The sequence below is a fragment of the Camelus bactrianus genome, chromosome 21 (assembly GCF_048773025.1).
Source record: "Camelus bactrianus isolate YW-2024 breed Bactrian camel chromosome 21, ASM4877302v1, whole genome shotgun sequence".
Taxonomy (NCBI): domain Eukaryota; kingdom Metazoa; phylum Chordata; class Mammalia; order Artiodactyla; family Camelidae; genus Camelus; species Camelus bactrianus.
Genome location: NC_133559.1, coordinates 28962032 through 28974838, shown reverse-complemented (window position 1 = coordinate 28974838; position 12807 = coordinate 28962032). Strand labels below are relative to the sequence as shown.

Sequence of the window (12807 nt, the reverse complement as noted above, 5' to 3'; positions counted from 1 at the left end):
CTCTGGACACCTGCTCACCCTTCAAGTCCCAGCTTGGGCTTCTCATCCTTTGCCTCCTCCCACAGCTACCTGCCGCTCTCCCCTCTCTGGCACTTGGGGCTGTTGCCATCCACCACCATTGCAAATGCCGTGCTAGCTGACAGTTCTTTCTTTATACAGATCTTCCTTGATTTGTGATGGGATCACCTCCCAATAAACTCATGGTAAATTGAAAATATTGGAAGCTGAAAATGCATTTAACATACCTGACCTACTGAACATCACAGCTGGGCCAAGCCCACCTAAAACGTGCTTGGAGCACTTACATTATAGCCTACAGTTGGGCGAAATCATCGAACACAAAGCCTATTTGATAATAGCATGTTGAATATCTCATGTAATTTATTTCACTAAGAGTGAAAAGCAGAATGGTTGTGTGGGTGCAGGATGGTTGTCAGTGAATCACTGTCACAGTCGTGATGCTGTCGCTGGCTGGGAGCCGCGGCTGCTGCCACTGTCCAGCATCACGAGGAGCCTCATACTGCTTGTCGCTAGCCCAGGAGGAGATCAGCATTCAGAATCTGAAGAATGGTTTCTACTGAATGCGAATTGCGTTAGCACCATCGTAAATTCAAACCATCACTGACTCAGGGACCATCTGCACACCTGTAGTCCCCGTTCAACTATTTTTTTCCAGCAGGTGCTGTGAGGCCTGGCACAGAGGGAGCTCAGGAGACGCACAGGTGTCTGTTGGACCGAGAGCGCTGAATAGGTGTTCTTACAGTTCTTACTAGGTTAGACATTTGATGGGAAAGGAAGCATTCAACAAATATTTGTTGAGCATCTGCTATGTGCCAGGCACACTTTCAGATGCTGGGGATGGAGCAGTGGCCAGAACAGACAGCTGTCCTGCTGTCACGGCGCTCACAAGCCCCTCCTCAAGCTGCTGGTCCTGGGCTCAGCTAAGAATTCTCTTACTAGGGGAGAAGAGGAAAACTAACAGTGAGACACTCAGCCTTTGCCGCACTATTCTTTCACTTTCTCTGTGTTTCAATGCGCAGGTGCCTTTTTTATTCGTAAAAACGGTAGGCTGTGGTAATTCTGGTTTCTGACTCAAACGCACGTATTGAATTTTGTTACTATGCTTCGTAAGAGCCTGTTTATCAGGCTGTCTTATTTCTTGTTTGCGGGTGTGTGTGTGCTGGGGACAGCTAGGGAGGGCCCAGGTTCCAAAGTAAGTTATTGAAGGCTCCTTAACATGCCGTTGGCTCATCACAATAACCCACTGAGCGAGGTATGAACAGCAGGTGTTGTTACTCCATTTTACAGATGGAAAAACAAGGCACAGGGAGTTCAAGTAGATTCATTAAGATTATAGAGCTAATTGGCAGGAGAGCCATGTCTCCTGACGTGATACTTTTTTATTTGTTGAAGGATGTGGTTAGTGGCCAGTGGAATATTTACTGTTGTTTTGATCTGCAGTTGTCTGTACAAATGGGTGAATCAAAGTAAACCTTTCTGGGAAGAATACGGGCACTTTTAGCTTTCTCCTGATCCCCCACCCAAATGGCCACCTTTTCTTTGTATTTTTAGCCTAAATCAGCTGGTTTTCCTCTCCACACAGAGAGTGGCTCCTGGTGGTGAGGTCTCCCGTTGTGGGCCATTCAGCAAGCCCAGTCCTTGGGCTGTGACTTTCTTTGGGGTCACCCTAGCCCCAGTTCATCATGACCTCATGTTCAATGGCTCTGGGTTTGGCCAAGGCATTGTCCCACCAGGCCTGAGGACTGACTGTTTACACCGGTGGCATTTCCCAGCTCCTCCGCTGAGACCTGACCCTCCTCGTGTGCTTGTGGCTGCCCCAGGCTCCTGGGCTGCATCTGATCCTGTTCTGTACAATCAAAACATTCACATAGCAGAGTAAAGGGTCCCTCTTGGCTGCATTGGAACAGAAAACCGAGAGTTTCAGAAATTGAGAAAAATACATATCAGAGATGAAGCAGAAGTGAACAGAGAACACGCTTTGGGAGAGAGTCTCTAAGCCTCAGATTCCCCACCTGTAAAGTTAGGCTAATAACACCTACCTTGAGAATTATCACAAGGGTTAGAGATGTAGATGGAAAATGCCCAGCTTAGTGCCTGGAACTTAGTGATTCTTCATAAATGGGAGAGAATAAAAGAAAATCTGTTTTCTTCATCCTTCCTGATATTTTAAATGTGGTCAGCAATCCCAAGGAAATGAAAATACACGCGCACACAAAAACTTGTACGTGAATGTTCACAGCAGCACTATTCGTAGTAACTAAAACATGAAAACAACAAACTTCCATTAATTAATCAATGGATGAACAAAATGTGGTCTATCCATATGCTGGAATATTATTCAACCATAAAAAGAAATGAAGTACTGACACATGTTCCAACATGGATGGACCTTGAAAACATTATGCTAAACTGAAAGAAGTCAAACACAAACGGCCACACCCGAGTGAGTCCATTTATATGCAATGTCCCAAAAAGGCAAATCCATAGAGAAAGAAAATAGAAGAACGGTTTTCAGGGGCTGGAGAGAGGGGGAGGATGGGAAGCAACTGATAATGGGGACAGGGGTTCTCTTCGGGGTGACAGAGGTGTTCTGAAATTGGATCATGGTAATGGTTGCACAACTCTACGGATGCACTAAAAACCACTGAATTGTACACTTTAAAAGGGTGACTGTTAGGTATGTGAATTATATTTCAGTAAAGCTATTACTTAAAAAATGGGGTAGCTGTAATTATGCCTTAGTTGCATGCAGAGATGTTACATAAGGTGGTTGTGGGAAGTTGTACCCTTATGCTCACCCCGTGGTGCCCGAATCATTGTTTCTTCTATTTTTCCAACTCTATTGCTATTAGACTGCCTGAGAGAATTATTTAGACCTTGCTCAGCCTACACACATCAGTCTTTCCTTTTCATCGAAGGTGCTTTCTGGGTGTGTGAAAGCAGGGCAGTGATATTGTTACTGTCCTCGCAACCATACCTGAAATACGTCTTTACTGAAATGTACGCCCTGAGCACGTGCAGATGGATGGGCCGTGGCTACCAAGAGGTGAAATAATGTGGTCTTTGTGACGGGTCCCTGGTTTCCAGAGAGCCCCTGTCATGCTGGGATATATTCATGGCATTTCAGCCTGATAGGCTGTAAAAAAAACAAAACCCCTTTTATCTCAAAAAAAACTGAATATCTGGCTTCTCTTGAAACAATTGGAAAATCTAGCATTTTGGGGCACATATGGCAACGATCAGATGGGGACTGTGTGCGTCCTTTTTTTTTTCATTTTCATGTTCTTTTTCATTATAAGTTACAACAAGATATTCATGTGCTATGCAGTATAAACTTGTTCTTTATCTATTATATATGTATTAGTTAGTATCTGCAAATCTCGAACTCCCAATTTATCCCTTCCCCCTCCTTCCCCTCCTCTTCCCCCCTGGTAACCGTAAGTTTGTTTTCTATGTCTGTGAGTCTGTTTCTGTTTTGTAAACAAGTTCATTTGTCTTTTTCTTTTTTAGATTCCACACGTCTCATGCTGTCAGCTCAGACATGGCCCATCTCACTCCCTCCTTTATATTATCTGTGTTTAGCCTTTGTAGGCATTTGCATCAGATTGGGGAAATTTCCTCCGAAATTGCACATTCATTCATTCATCAAGCCCATGATTAGTGCCTGTTTTGCACAGTAAACTCTGTCAGGTGCTCGGATAGCCCTATCCTTAGGGAAGAGTCTGGTTCACGGAGAAGGACACAGAACCAGTTAATTATGGTACAGGAGCAGGTGCGATGCTGGGCGTGAAGGCCGGGAACTGATGTGTAGTTACAGAGCTGGGCGGAGAGGCACAGGGCTCCTGGAGAATGTGTTCCTGCGTCCCGTGTGTCCTATCTTTCGAATCAGTGCTTTAGTTGCTGACCACATGGGAGAACGCTTCACCAGTAACTCCATTTCTTCAGGGCACATCCACAAATTTAGCGACTTAATAGAGTTGGAAAATCCAGCAAGGAAGAGAAAAGAGGAAATGAAGAGTGGGTGAAAAATGGTGGGAAGAAGAATAAACAAAGGACAAAGGAGAAGAAAAACAGGAAAACGAGCGCTTAGACCAACAAGAAGCAGATTTATCTTGTCTCAGACGCTGCCATCGGTATTTTCATGGCATTCCAAGGGTTTTGACTCCAAGGAAAATTATGCTGAAGGGAACTTCAACAAAGCTTCTAGAGAACTGATGAACCTTCCCTTTTTGTTGCTGCTGTTGTTTTGTTTCCTGCTGGGGCACATCCATCCTTTCATGCTGTGATGATACGTGGGTTGTGTTGATTAATGTCCTTGACAGGTCAGAGGTTCCCCTACAGTCTGACAGGTGGGCATCCCCTGTCTGTGGGCGAACGTGGTGGAGGGGCTTGATTCCGGGTTGGGAGTGGGCATCAGACGCCCTGAAGGAAAGGTCCAGGCTCTGACACCCACCATTTGTGTGGCTTGAGCAAGCCGTGGCCTCTCATCCTCAGCCTTCTCTTCCATAACATGAGGAGATAAAAATACGCCTAATTAGTTACCCACAAGGTTCAGAATGGAACAGTACATGACATACGGGTGAGGGGCTCTTCACATCAAGAGAGGAAAGCATCAAGAAATAGCTCATTTGTCATACGTTTAATTAAATTCATCTTGACTTTATTAAGACGATACCAGGTTTTTGAATTGACTGTTAACCGATCAGTTGGCAAATTTCACCATTCCTCTTTCCTGCCCTTTAGGAATGAGATTGATTGCTTGGTTGATTGCCTTCCCCAAATTAAACGTTTCTCTTTACATCATCCTCACCCAGTCTTCAGGGGTATAATGTCTGTGATTGTTTACGGAATTAAGTGGGACATACCGAAGAGGGACACTGAGAAAACATAAATATTTATTTATTGGCGAGGAGGGTTGGTGAGAAGTGAGTTTTCCTGGTTTCTGAGCTCACTGGGGAGAAGTGCTACTAGCTGACTTGATAGGATCTAGGAAAAGGACTCCCCAGCCCCCAGTTCACGTCCGTATCCTTAACTGTGTCCATATCTGGTCTCCACGCAACAGACAGAGTCTAGATCTTTAAACAACTGGATACAGTAACGAAGAGGCAAGAGTCCGTCGTCATATTTTGCCAAGTGGCCACGCATCTCTCTTCCCCTCGCCAGAACGGCTGCCGGTGAGGCTTGCCCTGAGCGCAGAGACAGAGGTGGTAGCACTTGAAGACAGGCCCTTTCTTGAAAGTGAACTTCACTAGGTTGCTTCCAAGAGTGAAATTTTATTTTTAGGTGGAGCTCTTTATTTTCTCCACCAAGGAGCCTTCCTTGCTGGATGAAAGCATGAGGCAGTTAAGAGGGTAGTTCAGTTTTTGAAGCCGCAAGTTGGAAAACTCGTTTTTGCCAACTCACTAGTCACGTTGTGAATGGTCCAGGTGGCGACTGACTTTGTTGTTCGTTCCGTCACGGTTCCCCTGAGCCTCCGGGGGACGTATTTTGCAGGTTCCGAGGCAGCAAAGATCAATTGCTGCACGGTATTACCTTCAGCCTGCCCCACTGCTGGCAGTCCTGCTGTTCTGTCGCACCAGAAGTCTAGACTTGCGGGGCTGGCAGGGCGGCTAAGAACATCCCCAGAGGGTCAGTGCAGGTGGAGGTGATCAGGAGTGCCGTGTCCTCAGTATCCGTGCTCCACCTGCTGAGAGAGCCAGTCTGCATCTTTGATGTGGCTCCAGTGGCCCCTCACTTAACTCACGTGAGTTTAGGCCTCACAACCTTTGTAGGATTTGTGTTAAAAATAAATGAGTCAGTTCTGATTACTTTAAGTTGGCTATTAGTGTAGGAGCCAAGACTGAGGAATGAAAACTGACCTTTTAAAACAAGGAGAAATGTCAGTGTGTTTGGGCATTGTCAAAGAACTCTGAGTTTCATTTTTGGCCACCGCGAGCTCTGCCATCCTGCAGACAGGTTTACCTTCTGGTCTGCTCCAGGGGCTCCTGCTTTTCCCTGTAACAGTGACAGTGCACCTGCTGGCCCGGGAGCTTCACTAGCCAAGGAGACCCCTGACCATGCTGTTGATTATACTTGCAGGATGTGTTTGCCCCTGTCCTAATTTGGCTTTGAAATGGGGACCCGTGGGCCTTTGCTGACGTGCACAGCTAGGGACGAGGAAGAGGAAAGAAGAACTGGAGGCAGAATCAGAGAGAAAGCGGATGCGTAGCTTTGTGGTGACAGGGGCCTGGATTTCCCTCTTCGGGGGCCAAGTGGTTGTTGCACCTGTATCTCCCAGCTCTTCCATTCCAGGTACGCGCTCCAGAGAAAGCCAGCAAAGACCGATGGACAAAGAGGGGACCAGCCAGGAGCACTGCGGCCACATCAGGGCCACAGCTCTCCTGAAGGCGGAGGAGGGAGACCTCTCAGTGGCTGGCAGGTCCTCGTGCTCCTTAGAGACCGAAGGAAGTCACTGTCCCCGTGGGGCCTTCAAAGAAAATTAGTTATGTGAGGATAGGCAGGGCTCAAGAGCTGAGCTCTCCTCGCTGCCTTATCTGGAGCCAGAGGGATGATTTAATGTGACTCTGCTCCGGTTGGGAGAATTGAGGCAAAGATGGAACAGGCTTTGCCTCCAGGGAGTGTGGGCTTCCAGCCAGGGCCTGCCTGTGCTTTTCCAAACAGTAGGCTTCCAGTTTTGATTAGTGACTGTAAATCACTTGTCGATAGCCTCTCCAGATGTCTCTCCTCATCCTTTGTTTTCTTCACGGAATCCCTAAATGATGTTTGTTACCTCTCTGGGTGCCTCCCCTGATCTGACTGGGAGAAGGATGGTAGACTCATCCTCCATGGGACTGGAAGGACCCGTCGGGTTGGGAGAGAGGCCTCGGCTTCTCCCGACACTCTCTGTGTCCTCAGCTTCCTAGTTTGGTGGAAAAATCCATCCTGGCCGCAGAGTTTTCTGTGTCTTGTTGCTTGTGGAGACTCACAGCAGGTCAGGCACTGCACTGCTGCATTTTCTACAGGACTCTGAAAATAGAACCTCTAACTCAAGCCTCATGTTTCCTCCAGGGAGCTTGCATCTGGGCCTTTGCTGTATCTCTCCAACCCTCCGAACAGACCAGCGCCTGCATGCTTTAATGATTATGTATTCAAATGGAAACACATTGTCATGGGAGGGCTTAAAAGGCAGCGGTCAGAAGTATCTGCCTGGATTTCTGTTTATTTGCCTCCGCCAGGGGAGTGGAGGGGCAGGGCAGTTGGTCTTGAGGGAGGATTGCAAGCCTTCCTCAGTGGGACCATGCAGGAGATGGCACTGCACATCAAAGACCCGGCTGGACCTGCGGCCACAGCTGGAAGATTTGCTCGTTTCCGTAGTAATCTGAGAACAAAGAGAATCTTAATAATTCGGGGAAGTAACTGTATAGGAAAATTTTTTTAACTCAATAAGGACAATGTTTGAAATCTCTGCCTTAATTAGACACATCTATCTTTGCACACTCCAAGCCGCTCACTCCTAAGGATGTTTCTCAGGAGTGGGTACTGAGGCCGAGTCTGGGGTCTGTACTCCAGGAAAATAAATTTCACCCAATGAGACCTTTGTTAAATTTTAGATTTGTTAAAGTGATTAGGAGGAAATGCATCCACATGTAGGGAGGGCAAAGAGAATAGAAGTCCTGTGTAATGAGTAAACAGCAATCAATGATCGAAGCAGATGCTGTATAAATTTTCTTACACTATTTGTAAGTAATTTGGGGATAACATAGATTCCCTGAAACTCCCGGTGAACACTGTAGTCAAGATTTTGTTTTGTTTTGTTTCAGTTCATTCTTACCTGTAATTCTTTGCATGAAGAGTAATGTGCATCAGAGCGGAGGTGTTCTGTGCATGCCTCGTACCGGGGGAGAGTGGCTTGACTCTCCTGGGGCCCGTCCTGGCTCTGATGATGGACGTTTTGCTGGACACGGGCAGCTGGTGGCCGTGTGTGTGTGGCAGTGGATGTCGGCACAGCTGCAAGCTGGGTGGAGCCCGTGGCTCTGTTCCACGCTGCCTCCTGGTCCACGCTCCCACCTCCTCGCACTGCCCCGTCTTTGTCCCAGCTTGCACACCTGGTGTCCTCCGGCACTGTCGGCTGCACGCCGCACCTCTTGGCCCTCCAGACAGTGGGATGTCTGGGTGGCTCTGTGGGTCTCTCTCCCTCCTAAACCTTGTTCTGGAGAAAGGAGCTGGTTCTAATCTGATTTCCAGGAAAGATATGAAAGTAGATCAAGGTGACCAGTGACATCACCTCCTGATGCTCTATTTTTTGAATAATGTTTAAGGCTAATTTTCATTCAGATACCCATTTTATGAAATAAAATTTTCAAACATTACTCATATACCTCTAGTCCCCATTTTTTAATACCTTATGACTTAAGTTACATACCTTCACTTTAGTTACTCTGTGTTTTACAGAAATTCATTCCCTGTGTAACGTGGAGTTCTGCCATGCTTGGCATAATGATTTATTTATTTTTTTCTCTTGAACATTCCTAAATATTCTGTCTCTTAAAGATTTCATTTGTTACTTTTGGAGCAGCAGTGACTACCAAAAGCTCAGGTAGGAAGACCAAAAACCATTATAAGTTGGGTTTAATAAAATCCTATTGACTGAAGTTGCCATAAGTGGAAGACGTGACCACTGTCCGTATGTCTTCATTTGCTCTTATCAAGGCCGTGCTCCCAGGGACCTGCTGTTGCTGATAAGGCCAATAGCTTTCCCTCCCAGTAGGAACTCCTTGGTATCGGTTTAGTGTTGCTGAATTCTTTTAGTTTTTGCTTGTCTGTGAGATTCTTTCTCTCTCCTTCTACTCCAAAGGGTAGTCCTGCCAGAGAGAGCATCCTAGGTTGCAACTCTTTCTCATTCAGGACTTTGAATGTATCACTCCCTTCTGGCCTGCAGTGTTTGCGTAGAGAAATCAGCTGAGAGCCTTATGGGGGTTCCCTTGTAACTGACTCTCTGTTTTTCTCTTGCTGCCTTTAGGATCCTTCTTCTACCTTTAACTTTGGCCATCTTAATTATAACATGTCTTGGTGTAGGTCTGTTTGGGACCCTCTGTGCCTCTTGTACATGGATATCTGTTTCCTTGTTTAGGTTTGGGAAGTTTTTAGTCATGATTTCTTTAAATACCTTTTCAATTCCCTTTTCTCTTTCTTCTCCTGCTGGGACCCCTATTATGCATAGGTTGGCACACTTTATATCATCCCAGAGGTCACTTATATTGCTTTCACTGGTTTTTATTTGCTTTTCTGCCTGCTGTTCTGATTGGGTGACTTCTGTTACCCTGTCTTCTAGGTCACTTACTTGTTCCTGTGCATCATCGAGTCTGTTTTTGACTACCTTTACCTCTGGTCTTATCTCAGCAGTTGAGTTTTCCATTTTTAATTGGCTCCTCTTTATAGTTTCAATTTCCTTTTTAAAAGTATTCGCTGTCTCTATTCATAGTCTCTTTTAGTTCTGTCAGTGCTTTGATCACCCCCTTTTTGAAGTCATGATCTAATAGACTATTGAGGTCTATTTCCTTGATCGTTCTTTCAGGGGACTTCTCTTGTTCTTTTAATTGGGAGTGGTTCCTCTGCTTCTTCATTTCACTTACATTTCTCTGGCTCTATGGATAATTTAGCAGTGTCAGTTATCTACTGTGGTCTTGAAGGGCTGTTTTATCTTTTTATTAGTTTGTTTTTATTTAAAGTGGGAGCATTCCTGTGTAGACTGTGTGCATTAACGGTTTTGTTGTGAGGGCTGTTCTTAGTATGGATAGTTGCCACCTCTTTCCTCCATGAATGTTGGCTGTTATCCCTTTAATTGGGGGGTGCTTGGTTTGTGATCAGAGCCTGCCTTGATTGTTGTTGTCCAGCGGGGCCTCCTTTTTGTTCTGTGGTTGTCCCCTGCCTGGGCTCCTCACCCATCTCCAGCAGCCAGTCCCGGCTTAACCCTGCTGGCTCGGGGCTCAGCCTGGAGTTTGCAGGGACCCTCTGTGGCAGTTTCCCTTGGTTCTGTCTGCCAATCAGTTGCCACTTTCTGCTCTGAGCCTCGGAAGCTCCGCTTCTGTCCCCGTTGACCTCCCGGCTGGAGAGGGTGTCCCAGAGTGAGGGTGCCTTTCTTCCTGTGCCACTCCCTCCCTGCAGGACTGGTCCTGCACCAAGTTTTTCTTTTTCCTTTTTTCTCCTACCGGATTTTGTGAGAATCCTCCTGTATTTCGAAACGAGGGACACTCTGCCAGAGTGCAGGAGGTGTTCTGTGTGAGGCAGTGGGTTTGTGGATGTAGCTCTTGATGTATTTGTGGGAGAGGGCGAGCTGTGAGTCTCTCTGTTCCGCCGTCTTGACTCCTCATTGTTTATTTTTAGAAATTTTAAAGTTGATTTGTATTTCTTCTTTCACTCAATAATTGTTTAGTAGAGAGTTTTTAATGGAATTTTGTTGTTTTATTTTATTACTAATTTCTAGTTTTATGACATTGTGATCAAAGAATGCTGTTTAAGTTATTCCAGTTTATTAGAGGCTTGCTTTCTAGTGTAATTGTTGGTCCATCTTTGTGACTGTTCCATGTGTATTTGACAAGAAGATATAATCTCTGTCTGTACTGTGTTGTATAGGTCTTCTGTATATTTACTTGTTTTCCATTTACACTATGTCAGCTTCAACTGAAAGTAGTAAGTTAACACCTCTTTTTCTTTGTGTTTCTGTTTTGTTTGCAGTCTCTCTACTTTCTGCTGTACCGGGGGTTGACAAACCACAGCCTGCAGACCTTTTGTAAATAAAGCTTTATTAGAGCAGAGCAGTGTTCATTCCTTTATATGTTGTGCATGGCTGCTTTACTGCTACAGTGGCCGTGCTGAGTGGTTGCGGCAGACAGTGTATGGCCTGCAAGCCTAAAGCAGTCATTAGCTGACTCAAAGGAAAGTTTGCCAACCCCTCCCCTCTGTTATGTGAAGGTACACGGATATTCACATTTGTTAATATCTTTGATGTGAATTACATCCTCTAGCTTTATTACTATAATTATAATCTTGCTTTGTCATGTTTAATTTCTTTTGGCCTGAATTCTGCCTTATTTGATGTCAAGATTACAACCCCTGCTTTCCTTCTTTTCCAGTTGACAGGAACATCGGTTCGTTTTTAGGTATCCTGAATAGCTTTGTTTTAGATGTGTATTGTGCACACAGCATGAGTTAGCTCTGTGATATAATTTGAAATATCTTTGTTTTAATAAGTGATTAAGCTCCTTTTTAGGTGGGTCAGTTTGCTAAACTTTCAAGGGAGAACAGAAGCAAGTTTTGTGTACATTGTTGGAAGACTTTTGAGGGTACTCAAATTTGTGTAAGTGGTGGTAGAATTAATCCAAAACAGAGAAGAGACGATACCTTGGATTTTTAATTTTATGCTGGGAACTGTTATCGTGACTTTCCCCTCTATTTCATGTGATTAAAACAGCGCTGCTGAAAAAAATCTGTTGGACTTGAAATGAAAATGCAACTGAATCATTGCTAAAGTTGAGGGTCCTGGTTATTGAAGTTAAAAGGCAGAGTTTACATGTTAGATAACTAAAAAATTAAATGAGAAACTTTCCAAGAATATTAATTAACTGGCTTTAATTCACTTTCTGCATATACTATTTTAGTACAACCATTTATTGATTCTGCTATTGGCCAAGTCCTGCTTGAAGAGCTAATGACACAGAGATGGTTTTAAGCATCATCTCTCCCTTTGGAAATTCATTGTCTAGTTTGGATGATGAGGGGATCATTTTCATATATGCAATTTCTAGAACTGGCCTTTGCTGTTCAATTCATCTGGGGTCTTTTGGATTTTTCCCTCTTTCTCTGGATGACATCATAACTCAGCTGTGCTGTGCTTTCTCTCACACAGGGCAGCCACAGACCACAATGTGGATAATACAACAGAAATACTCAGGGAGTGGTTGAAAAATGTGCAGAGAGTCTACCACTATGTGGAGTGGAGGCCTATGGATGAACCTGAGTGAGTAGCAAGAGAGCATTCTGTAAACTCACTGTATACCCGTGCCCCGCTCAGCCAGGCTTCCCGCCATCCGGGCTCCCAGTCTTGGAGGTGCATGTGACTTCCCTTGTCTTTCGTCTTTGTATCTAGCAAGTTACAAAGACCTGCCGTTCCTTGCTTTGAGAGATCTTCTCTCTCCCTCTGCACTCCTGCAGCTACCAGCCAAGTTCAAGTTCTCGTTAGTTCTCAAGTATGTTACCAACAGCAGTATGTATTAAAATATTGATATCATTTATTCATACTTTGAGTGTAAACCTTTTATACTTAGGGACTGTAGCAAAAAGTTTGTGTAATTTTTACATACACCTTGCTTTTTCACTTATCTTAGTTTGGTAATCATTCCATAGCAATAGTGAAGAGGCATCTTCATTATTTTTATGACTGCAGAGTGAATATCCATTGTATGGATGTACTGTGATTATTTAATCAACCTCCTACTGATGGACATTTAGGTTATTTCCAGTCTTTACCATAACAATCTCTTAGTTGTTTCTATCTTTAAATCATCCTCAATACAATACAATCAAATCAGTCTACCTAAAACATTTATAATGTGCTTTCATTTCTCAGTTGAAAAGATTCCAGTGACTCTCTAGGACCTACAGAACTGAGTTCAAATATCTGATTATATTTTTAAAAGATTCCATAAATTTAGCCTTCATACCTGTGCACCAATTTCCTAAAAGTGCTCTATCTAGATGTTCCTTTTGTTGTCAACCCCAAGCTTTCCTTTCTTTCTTTGTAACCAACTC

At 44.6% G+C, this 12807-nt stretch overlaps 1 protein-coding gene across 3 annotated transcripts in view; it reads left to right on the top strand.

The window, feature by feature from the left end:
• COLGALT2 (collagen beta(1-O)galactosyltransferase 2) overlaps positions 1 to 12807 on the top strand; it is a 123752-nt gene that overhangs the window by 64782 nt on the left and 46163 nt on the right. For 2 of the 3 annotated variants that reach the window (XM_074349939.1, XM_010954958.3), the window contains exon 2: positions 11906 to 12016. The exons of the other annotated variant lie outside the window; for it this stretch is intronic. In XM_074349939.1, the coding sequence (XP_074206040.1) occupies positions 11906 to 12016 (111 nt within the window). The remainder of the gene's footprint in view (positions 1 to 11905; positions 12017 to 12807) is intronic. 3 annotated transcript variants of the gene reach the window in all.